This window comes from Engystomops pustulosus, chromosome 3 (genome assembly GCF_040894005.1).
Source record: "Engystomops pustulosus chromosome 3, aEngPut4.maternal, whole genome shotgun sequence".
Classification (NCBI taxonomy): domain Eukaryota; kingdom Metazoa; phylum Chordata; class Amphibia; order Anura; family Leptodactylidae; genus Engystomops; species Engystomops pustulosus.
Window position 1 is genome coordinate 162,934,601 of NC_092413.1, and position 12,313 is coordinate 162,946,913.

At 41.9% G+C, this 12,313-nt stretch overlaps 1 protein-coding gene across 2 annotated transcripts in view; it reads right to left on the reverse strand.

Annotated features, from left to right (window-relative positions):
- SKIL (SKI like proto-oncogene) overlaps positions 1–12,101 on the reverse strand; it is a 36,141-nt gene extending 24,040 nt beyond the window's left edge. Inside the window, exons 1-2 of one of the 2 annotated variants that reach the window (XM_072142829.1) lie at positions 11,755–12,101; positions 8,638–10,221 (exon numbers count right to left, since the gene is read on the reverse strand). In XM_072142829.1, the coding sequence (XP_071998930.1) occupies positions 8,638–9,687 (1,050 nt within the window). In that variant the 5' untranslated portion in view covers positions 9,688–10,221; positions 11,755–12,101. Of the gene's footprint in view, positions 1–8,637; positions 10,222–11,580; positions 11,723–11,754 lie in introns of those variants that run through there. The other variant, XM_072142830.1, reaches the window with a different exon arrangement.
- Between the last annotated feature and the right edge of the window lie 212 nt (positions 12,102–12,313).

A 12,313-nucleotide genomic window follows, 5' to 3' on the forward strand; every position in this document is an offset into this window, starting at 1 on the left:
TCACTTGTCATTATATGGCTGCCTCAGCAACTCTTATGCCCAGTGTGCCACAGCGTTTCTCCATACTAGGAAGCCAGACTGAGCAGAAGAGCGTAGAGCAGGGGTCCCCAAACTACGGCCCGCGGACCATTTCTATACGGCCCCCGTCCCATCCAGCGCTGAGCCCCCGGATACGTATATGTTATTTGGGGGCCCCCGGGCTGGCGCTCCAATGGAGTCAATGATTAGGCCGTGGCCTATGATTGGGCCACGGCCTTCGGCAGTCGGGCAGGGGCATCCGTCCGTCCGGACAGGAAGCTCCTGCCCGTCACTGAATAGTGCTCGAGCACTATTTTTGCAGGTGGAGCCGGAAGACAACCCCGGCGCACCCTGGATACGCGGCCACGTGATTACGTCATCACGCGGCCGCACACCCTTTCCTGTCCGGCAGCAGCCAGAAGAAAGAAGACGCGGGAGCCAGAGGTAAGTACAGGGTTTTTATTTTTTTTAAAAAACAGCAGTAGAAACATTGTGGCTGCCCTAATATATGAAATAATGAATTATGGGGCCATTATAGCAAATAATAATGGAGGGGCAGCATAGGAAATAATTAATTATGAGGGGGCAGGATAGGAAATAATTAATTATGAGGGGGCAGGATAGGAAATAATTAATTATGAGGGCCCAGGATAGGAAATAATTAATTATGAGGGGGCAGCATAGGGAATAATTAATTATTTCCTATGCTGCCCCTCATAATTAATATTTCCTATGCTGCCCCTCATAATTAATATTTCCTATGCTGCCCCTCATAATTAATATTTCCTATGCTGCCCCTCATAATTAATATTTCCTATGCTGCCCCTCATAATTAATATTTCCTATGCTGCCCCTCATAATTAATTATTTCCTCATAAGGGGCAGCATAGGAAATAATTATGAGGGGCGGAATAGGAAATAATTATGAGGGGCAGCATAGGAAATAATTAATTATGAGGGGCAGCACAGGAAATAATTAATGGTGGGTGGCAGCATAGGAAATAATTAATTATGAGGGGCAGTCTAGTAATTAATATTTAGCATATGTAATAATTAATTGACCCAATTAATGCATTAACTGGGCCAATAAATAAAATAGTTCACAAAGGGGTGCAGTATATTAAATAATTAATTGGGGGGGGCCAGTGTATTACGGATGCGGTCGCATGTACCGCTAGCGCTGTGTTTTCAAGGAATTTCTTATATTTTTTTTATTTTTAAACTTCAGTCCGGCCCTCCAATGGTCTGAGAGGGACAGTGAACGGCCCCCTATGTAAAAAGTTTGGGGACCCCTGGCGTAGAGGGAACCTGACAGCTAGATAACAACTGTGAAGAAATGTAGATATCTAGAATCAAAAAGAGGCAGCACACCAACTATCAGTGCACAAAATGTGAGGGTACCAGGAGTAAAAAAGGCTACTATTCAGGAAACTTAGTCGCGCCAGTGGTTACTGGTGCTGCTGGATACCTTCTGACACGTATCTAAATATGTTAAACAACTAACACAGTCGGACTATGTATAACTTCAGATGTGACCACATAGCGCTTCTCAGAGACAGAAGTGAAGAAACAGCAACAATGTCCTGGGAAAGAGAAAGGGGTATGGTATGCGCCAAGGGAAGTACCGTAATGCCTCCATGCACAAAAACTGGTCATTATGACGAATCATTAGTAGCCAACCAAACAATCAAAGGGCAAAAAGTACTTTTCCCTCTCCTATACCTCGATAAGGCTGGGGCCACGTGACCCAGAATAGTAGCAATAAAATCCAAAAGCACTCGCACTTGCTTATGTACTTTTATTATATTGTAAAGGGCAAGGAGTTAAAAAAAAGGAGCAAACAGAGCAGAAAGTCAATTTATTAAAATAAAAAGAAACTATGACATTTTTCTGCCTTTTTATATAGTGTTCAAATAAAGAGCTGTGATATAAAGCGCTATGCTTTTATCAAAGACAGAATACAATGTAATTTTCACCCTCTGATAAAGATCTAATATCTAGTATTACTTTTCACATAGAACAACCCAGTATACGAATAATGATCAACAAACTGCGCTCTAAGTAGCCATAATGACCATGTGCAGCTTCATGGGTTTGGAACCTGCTGTGGAGCCATTTTTCATTAATTTTACCTTCCTGACATTTAAGCAAAAAAACAGCAGGGATGTTTTTACATAGAAGTAATAAAAGATGTGCATAGCTTATGACTATAGGGGTCATTTGGCACATCCAACTATGCAAAGGTGTAAGGTTCAGTTCACAGACTATTTAAAACCAGTGTCCAGACAACTGATTATAAATGAACAAATAGGGATAATCTCCTGCTGTATATGTCCCTCACATGTTCCAGGCGGCTTTTTAGCTTGGCTGCATTAGGCCAAGTGATCTGTCACTAGTCATGTCAATTTGCGACCCTAAACCACCTACACCGAATGGACCCAAGATTTAAGGTCCCAAATTGATCTGGACATTGAGTCGCTGCAATAAAAAAAAAAAAAAAAATACTCAGCTGGATGTGAGTCTGATGAGGCACCTGCATGAAAATAATTGCAATTACTGGAATTGCAATTATTTCAGGACTTGTATTCCAAAAAACTGGCGAACAAGTCCTTATAAATCTCCCCCAATGTCTGTGTGCTTGAGCACTTTATGCTGTAAATTTTATTATTATTTTAATTAATATCTTAATTTTAAAGTCGTATTCCTCCAAAGGCGGACTTCCAGCGTGTCATCCATCAGGTCTATAGGAATATATGACCTTTGAGGTATTTGCCAGGGGCAGAAGTACAATACATACAATGTCTACCAGGTAAGTGATAGGGATATTTTATGCAGGGCCCCAACAGCCCTCTTGACTTTTGTAAGGTGAGTCCTAATTAACCCATGGTTGTCCTGGTACCAGGAACTTCAACACAAACTAAGACATGTCAATCTCTCTTAGTGTATGTAAAAATCTTCTCCTCTTTAATAATCAAAATGCATAATATATAACAGACAGAAGAGTCATCAAAGGGGCGTGAATAGTATACTCCAAAACTATTGGACATCAGCACATTCTGGGAAAAAAGTTAATTAATTGTGCTCAGTTCTCAGAGACCTTGTACACAGATATTGTTTATACTAGTTTGCTGAGAAGGAGATGATAAGTGGCTCCAGAATCACAATATAATCAAGGACAGACTGGCTTCTCATTACATGTCAAAGGGTATTAGCTGACAGGCCAGCAAACAGGTTACATAAAACGAAGTTTGAATGATGACATTAACTTGACAATGGTCAGGGAACATGGCCGCTGTATCTAAGATGGCGGACAGTAGTCAAGATGGCGTCCGAAACCAGTGCGACCTCCTTAACATAAGTGTGCCATTTCATCATGGCACTTTTGTACTGGTTTCACCAAGGTAAACCAGAGCAGAAGGCAAACTCAACAATCTTCTGTCTGCCATTTTTGTGTTTAATCTTGAATATTTGTCTTTAAGCATTTTGTGGAAACATAGCATGACAACCTTGAGTTCTCCACAGCTGCACAGGGAGCACGGGACAGAATCAGGTTCAACCAAAAAAGTGAAATGTCAGCACTACGTTCCCAGCTGAATAAATGTCCTAGCTTTATTTAGAACAATATTCATTAGGCCTCATCCATATTGTCTGCTTACACCTCTGCATCTACATGATCTTACACATAGCACGCTTTAACATTTTATTAAAGGGTATTAAAAAAATACATTCCATTGTGCCATTGCAGGACTTTGAGTTAAATTTTGACAGGATTCATTTGAATACATTTTCTTTTTTAATTTGGAGCTTAAACAGGCCACAGCACAAGTGTCTTGGGGAGGATGGTGATGTATAGGTGGCATTGTTAATTTTAATTTTTACCAGAATTTGGGAGCTTTTTGTTCTTGGATAAATTAGGCAAACCTTTTTTTAATCATACTACATAGTGAGAGTAAATGGGGTGGCCTTTTAAAGGTGGCAAACTTAACCCTATTGGATTTCTGTACAGCTGCATTGGTCATCATTAGTTGTGACAGGCACTGCTAGAATTGGAATCGTAATATAAGGTTTCATTGTAGCTTAAGTGAAAATGCACAGGACAGATCCGTTTTTTGAATGAATAGATGGCACATGGCTGCACTAAATGCAATCTTTTATAATGGATTGGGGTCCATAGGCATAATTTTAAAGGTAATCTAGCATCACAATCCATCGTGATAAACCAGGGACACTTACTCATAGATTCAGGCAATGGGACTGTGGTCATCTTCTATATTTGTTATCCATGGCCTCTTTCCTTCTAATATAAACTTTTAAAAATATGGTAGGGAGTCACAAAGGCTCTGAGGGTGTGCCAAAACTTCCCCTGCTGCCATGAGACTACATCAGGGAGAGGGGGGGGGGAAGCATTGATGGAGCAAGAGGGAGACCGGATAACAGCTTATGAGGGGCTCTGAAAACACCCCCTGGAGCTTTTAAGGCTTGTTAGCATCATTTTAAAATTAGATTTTAAAAGGAAAAGGGCCATGGATAACAAATATAAGGATATTACCACCATCACGGTGCCTGGATCTATAAGTAAGTGACCCTGGTTTGTCATGCTTGGTTTTGATGGTAGATTTCCTTTACGTTAAAAAAGCAGATGACAAACTGATGAAAAAGGATGAAAGAAAAACTTACAAAAATTTTGCAGTGTAATGTAATATATCTATCTATCTTGCAACGAGGACAGCGAGTAGTCAGAAATCTACTGCAGGGTATAAGTAAATTGCTCCTACTTGTAAAGACAGTGATTTTAATAATAACTTCAATTTTAAGAAATTACTTCTGCAATTCCTAATTACAAGTGGGAAGTGACTGACGTCTTCATTTGTAATGACTACAGTCAAATTATTCATGTTGACAAATGCCTAATCTCAAACACAGCATATGAAATATGTATAACAAATGAGAGGCAGCCACATCTATATTTCATTACTTATTAGTACAGTATATTAGTGATGCTCCACAATTTTTCTATACTACATTAATGATTTGTTCTAATAAATATTTGTACAAGTTTCACAGCAAAATAATATATTCCCCCGCCAAAAAAAAACTACATTTTGATGGAAATGGCTTTAGCAAACATTTACTAAACAAATACATCACTGACAATGGAGCACCTGCAACAGACAGATCCATCATAATTATGAATGAAAACCTAAAGAGGTTGTTAACTAACATAACCTGGTCATTGATTTGGTTTGTTCAGCTGACAGGTAGACAAAACATGTGCAGCAACGAGGTCAAAGGGGAGGCTGTACATGGTCATGATGCCTCCATTCAGTTCATTTAATGAGCAGCACAATGTATACATGGAACCTAAAAACATATATACACACACACACACACACACTTGCATAAATAAAATAAACTTGCATCGGTGCATCATATATCACTATAGTGTGAAGAATCCCGTCGCCTGAACTGTCCTCGGCTCAAGATTCATACACTGACCACAGAAGTGTGACACTGCCCATAATGCCGAGTTACGATTTTGGACCTCATGTCAAAAATACACGTCTAACCACAAATTTCACCAAAACAAGTCTTATGTGCAGTGTGCCAAATTAAGACATTTGACCAGTTTTAAACGGCCTCCTAAATAAGGAGGCATGGCTTTAACAAGCCATAAAATGGTCCAGATTTATTAATATGCAAATACCGTAATTATGTGCATCATTACATTGGTGCATGGCAAGACAGCCAAAAGCTGAAATAAAGGAACAATTTCCATCATAATGCAAGACACTCCCAAGGTATCATATAGTGTTAATGTGCATGGATGCAGCCATAAAACCATAGATAACCCACACATGAGGAAATCAGCATACAGGGCTCATTCACATGGCCGTCTGCGGGGACGTACATGCGGCCGCAAATTTGGGAGCGAACCCATAGACGGCAATAGCGGCACGGCGGGGATCCAGGCCGAACACCGCAAAAAGAGAGAGCATGCTCTATCTTTTGGCGTATGTGAGGCCGTGCGCCGCTATTCTCTATGGAGGGAGGAGGGGTTGCGTGTGAATGGACCCTTAGATAGTAATGTCCTTTCCAACCTTGGGATTATAAGAAGATTTCTGTGTTATGCTTAATGCAGGGTCTCAGTTTGGTTTAACAAAACAGAGTTCACCTGTGAAATTTGGTACATGTGGCGACCAGATTTACCAGCCTGAAAGCAGCTGAACTGTTCATAGTATGCCAAATCCTTCTGGACACAGAGAACCAGCCATAGATGCATCACTAAAAGATATCAAAATGTCAAAAACACCATGGATAATCTGTCAGCCCTCCAGCACACAAAGGGGCTCATTTACTTTCCCGGCTGCTGGAGTTCACCGAAAGTCCATTGTCCGACGATCATGAACTCTGAAATTCACCAAGATCGTGTGGCCGATATCCTGCATGTGTCACTACCCTGCTCAGGTCTGACAGAGTTCACCATCTTTTTTGTAGTGCATGTAAGAGCTTGGGCTTGCGACACAATTGGAAGGTTAAATCCCGCGCTCAGTCTGCTGTGCTAAAAATCAATCCCATGCGCCAAAATCCTGGCAGAGACACTTTCTAAATACCTGTGCAAGCCGTGTAATCCCTAAAAATGGCACGCAATCTGCCGAAAGTGCGCTCTGCTCCCCTTTGTAAAACAGCCCCAATCTGTGCAGTTCCTCAGGCCAAAAGCAATGGTCATCGGTGGGCGAGTGCCACTCACACACCAATGACAACAGAATTAAATAGGTTGAAATAAAAATAAGTGCAGTTGGCTCATAGATGGGGTAGTGGAATCCATGGCTGAGCGCATGAGCCTGTAGGAGTAAATGGCGACTTGTTCTCTCCATTTACATGAGGAATAACATTGAGAGAACCTTCTCCTTGTGTGTCAACCTTCACCAATTGTCCCAATTACAAAACCTATTGTATTTGCTTCAAATTTTTCCATTCTTAAAGTTTAACGACAAGGGCCACAAAGGCCATGTTCACTGGGGGTTAGATGCTAGGAATTTAGCAGCTATCCTACAGAGATTTACACGTTCCAACATCATAGAAGAGTAGTAGTAGAAGAGACTTTTACTGAGGAATTAAATCTGCATCAAATGAATTAAAGCTTCCAATTTGACCTCTGAACTGTAACCCACGCAATTTATATGTTAAAATCCACAAGGGGATTTGCAAAGAAAACAAAACATTTTTTTGTTATGACCAAACTACAACATTTCAGCGTTTTTGCCAAGTGTAACCTGTTAGGAGTATTCAGGCCTATGGCCATCAACAACCTTGTTATCCAGGACAGTGACAGGATCACAATGATGTCCTTCTATAGGAGATTCCGCATTAAACATAAAAAACTTTAAAAACCTCAAATAAGTCAGAGGTCTGGCAAAAAGTCACAGTGGTCTGACCCCTCCTGGCTAGACTAATGTCCCAAAGGACAAGTATATCATCTTAATCTACCTTTAACAGCTGCCATCCTGACCTAAATTTAACCAGGGGGTGAAATCTTAGTATGACTCTTCTCCGCCCCTGTGACTCCCTACAGATCAAATGAACACAACATTCATGAATAAACCAAAATCTCCCAGGATACAGACAGACCTATTTGTGATGTCACAATTTGTGAGCCTAAATCCTGATGACAGGTTCATCATTTCCCGCGTACAGCAAACTAGAATGTTTTTTTGCATTCAAGTCACTGAAATGGGGTGGGTTCCTCACATACCTAGCTGGTTCAGGAAAACTGCTGTGAAGGAGAAAAAACGCAGAAGAGACACAATGCTATGCCACTGCCGCAACCCCTTCATCCCAGAGCCGTGAACTCCACGGATAATAAATTGATGGAACATTGTAGCAGATCACTATCACTTTACAAGATGTAAAAGCAATCTATGTAACTTATAGCTTATCTGCATGAATGGAATGACCTATAATTTAATAAAGCCAAACCTGCATGTTGCTTTTAAGAAAAATCTATATCTATTTAAACGAAGCGTATCTAAGGAAAGCAGAATTATAAAGGATATGGTATCAGAAGGTAGACTCATGTGATAAGATCTATTGCTGAGCCAAAATACTTCTCATTATTAATGTTTTGCTACAACAAAACACATTCAGATACAGACCTGCAACGCATAAAGAATTTTCTCGGGAGCCTTGAGAATATGCATTTGAGCTGCTTCATCTAGACACTGATGCTACTACTTTCAATCCACACTAGGAACGTCATTGCATACACATTAGCATCAAACATACATACACATATATTGTTAAAAGATGGCAAAGTTCTCACCTCTGGGAGGTTTCTTAAAAGACTCTTAAAATACCCAAAGCTGCCAGATACTTCTTAGCAACCATTTTCAAAGTCCCACTGTTTTACAACAGAGCACACAATGCAGTTGATCTCTATGGATCAGCAATCGCAAGCAATGCAAGAACTGTATCCTTTTATGTATGTAACACTAGTTTCTTGTCTATAGAAAAGATACACAATGAGAACACAATCTGCAGATAGAAATTGTTTCTTTTAAGAATGATCAAACATATGGAAACGTAATATACTGTAGGTCTTACATATAAAGCCTGACTTACTTTAGGTTGTATTCTCTTGGGTTGGTTCTTCTTGCTGAACTTTTCTTTCATCTCTTCCAAAAGAGCCTTCATCTTTTTGCCTTCGGGAGTATTCAGACACTTTGGGCTCAGGTGAAGATAACAATGCCACTTGGCAGAATCAAAGCCCCAATGGCAGGTCCTCTTATCCGGCGAGCGGTGAGAGTGCATGACAAACGTTTGTGTCGAGAACATCCCATAGCACTCCAAGCACTGAATGCAAGGGGCATCAAGTTGGGTGTAAAGTTGAGGTGCAAACAAACCCTGGCACTTTCCTAAACAATCATGTTCAACTTCAAAGGCACTACCTGTTTCCTTTAACTGAGCCAAAGAGTTTTTTGCCGGCAGCAAGCTGCCATTTTGTGGATAGGTGTGTGGCCGCAAAAGAGCATTGCATAGTCTCTGAGCATCTGTCAAAGTGATCAGTCCACAAGAAGGGGCGTTAAAAGGAAGGATCCCCAAAACTTTCAATATATGAAGCTGGTCTGATGTACAACGTGAGCAGTATATGTACATTTCATCACACACAATATTAATCTGCTGGAGTGAGAAGTCCCTCAAAACAGAGTTCAAGACTTGAGGAAGGCAGAGTCTTTTCTCTCCTCCCACCATAAAACAAGAAATTGATTCTCCTTCCAGTTCTGTCTGGGTAAGCTCCGTGGAACTGTCAGATGGAATGAGAAGTGGTCCAGGATGAATTTGTGGGGAAGGAAGAGGCAAGAAGACCGTTGGTGACATGTTTTCTTGGGAAAACCGAGCAGAGAATGCAGCAGGACCACCTAGCGAACTTCGACTGCTTAGATTGAACTGTGCCAATGTGTGTTTGAGTCCAGGATTGAGTTCAGATGACTGACCAAGTGATATGCTAGCACACTTAGTAGCACCATCTTTATTCTCCTCTACAGTTGTGTCTTTAAAGTCATCTACTTCCATCTTGATAGCTACTACTTTGTTTGCAATATTTGGAGCATCTACACTAACATCAGTCTCCTTAGCCAGCCTTTTTATCGGGGGACTTCCGTCTTCCCCCATATTTTCAGATCTTTAAGATACCAAACCTTAAATAGTAAGACGTTGGGTCTCTATACTCCAGAAACCAACATTGCATCCAAAACGAAGACACAAGTGACTTATTTCCAGAGCACACTTATGCTACATTATATATAAAATGTATATTTATAGAAATATATTCACAAAAACTGCATACATTTCATGCCAGCAAAATGAAAAAAGAAAATCAGAATCTGGGCTTTTCAATCCAATCTTTCATCAAACCACAAGTGCTGAGTGCAACAGATTTCACAAAGTGCCTACGTACAGTTAATGTAAAAGAAATGGCTTTATTTTCTTCTATTTGGTCAGTTTTATGTAACAAAATTGCATCCACGTTATGACATAAAGAAAGGAGAGTTAAGTCAGATGGTGAAATGAAGATCTAATGGCGACAGAGCTTCCAGTGTGGCGCTTTCTAGATCCAGTTAACATGAGTTATTTCTGCACACGTATCCAAGAACAAAGAGTCGTCTTCTACTGCTGGTGTTTTATTTCAATACGTTGTGGTTTTATCTAGGAAAAAGGAAAAACCGTGTGTTCTTTAACATTGTCAAGGTCAAAGCCACAAAATGCAAAAGCATTATTTCATTTACAAGACATCTTAACGTACAGCATATTAAAAAGCCCCCAATAATGAGCATGGTAGGTGAGGAGTTAGGATGTGGGCATGCACTGGTATGTAACAGAAGGTCATCGTGATTATCCTTTGTGTTGGATTTGTAAATTATCTCTGGCATATCAATCGGCGTGCCAAGCCTCGCTCTCTAATCTACCAGCCATGCTCCAGATTGCTGGAGGTGCTGCAAGCTGTATTTCAAACACACAATAAAGACCCGTCTAATGACAAACAGTGCAACGTGAACGTGACAGCAAGCTTAAACACATGGAAATACTTGGTTAAACCCAATAAGTGGGAAGGAAAAACGGAACAGAAATCTCCCAGAAGACTGTCATGTGATAATCCTTATGTAGTCAGCTTACAGTTCACTGCAGTCCAGCAGGAGGCTGATAACTAAAGCTGAAGATGCTGATGGCAGGACCCCAGGAATGAGTGTCTCCCATCCATCCCTCCCTGACTGTAAACATCTCCTAGTGCTGAGATAGCCATGGGCGTTTAACCCTGTCCTGTCTACATAAAGCTTCCAGGGACTGTATGGGTAGAATCAAGGATAAAAAGGGAAGGAATGAAATGACAAATATATATTTATCCAGGTGGAACAGGCTGATAAGTTTGATAGCTACAGCAATAACAGAAAAGGGGAAAACGCAGAATAAAAGGCAAGCGATGACAATGTGCACAATTCTGTCTGGATAAGTCGAGATATACACAGAGGCAATAGCAGAACACATGTCCTTTTCCATCTGCAGGCAGAGGCTCACGATCAAGATAACTACGGCAATGCAGGAGGTCAATCCCTGGTACATGGTCCACATAATAAAGACATTCAAACAATAGACATAAAATAGATGAAGAATAGTAAGGCTGTGCCAGCACTTGCACAGAGTCATTAATAAAGCAGGAAGAAAACAATAGGCGAGGGAATCCCCGAACCAAGAGGCATTTCATTCCATCAGCAGACAAATCAATGACTGATCGCTGGAAGTCTCAATCACTGGCCACAGACACAGCGCTGCTAGCCACATGGACAGTACAGCGGCCACCTACCTCCACACCTACCTCTAGATAGAGGGAAGGGAGCAAAGATTTGCTTTAGCAGATGATTCTAATAAGTAAATATTTGCAGAAATCATCCAGGCATTGAGTTGTTACACCCACATCCCAGATCTATACAGATCTATAGGAGACATATGTGATGTCTCTTATAAGAGGAGAGTTAGAAGTAAATCTATGAGGGAGCATCATGTCATTACCCTGGCACATCGCTGGGCTCCTCTCCAGTTCTCACATGGGTGCCAGCTGTAGCCCTAACAGTGCCCCGCGGGTTACCTGCGGGCACAGGTGTCCCGGTGCCAGGCTAGTAGCCGCAGTGACCTCCCAGCACCCTGCAATGCCCTGCAGCCACTACTAGTCATGCAGCTCGTTACCTCGGCAGCTCCGGCAGCCCAGTCCTTGCTCCGGTGCCATTGTCGTTGTGGCTCGGTGTCAGGCAGCCACCCCACTGCTCCCTCCCCGGGCTACGGGGCGTGACGTCACCGCTGCACACGGACCACCTCCCTCTTTGCCGTCTGTCGGCTCAGTCTGCGGGGCGCAGGAAACGGTGACGTCACTGGGAGGGGGAGGAGCGGGGGCGAGAGGGTGAGGAGAGGGCAGACGCGCGGGTCACGTGATGTGTGTGTGTACGTCTCTCTGCTAGTGGATGTGTCAGGGTGCTGAGCGCTGCGGGGAGGGAGCAGACTGTTATCAGCGCCGCCGCTTGTCCTCTCACTAAACCCACACACAGGCGCCTGATAGCGGCACCAGCCCGGCATAGACCGTCCAGGATGTCAGGAGTGCACCGTGCTCAGCTCAGTCCTGGCTATGGCTTCAAATACAGATAAACCTTACTAATAAAAGAGGAAATATCCGAATAACTACAAGCAGACATAGGATATTAGGACATATTCACACAGTCCTGTCTGTATCCGTTTTGTATCCACTTCCGTC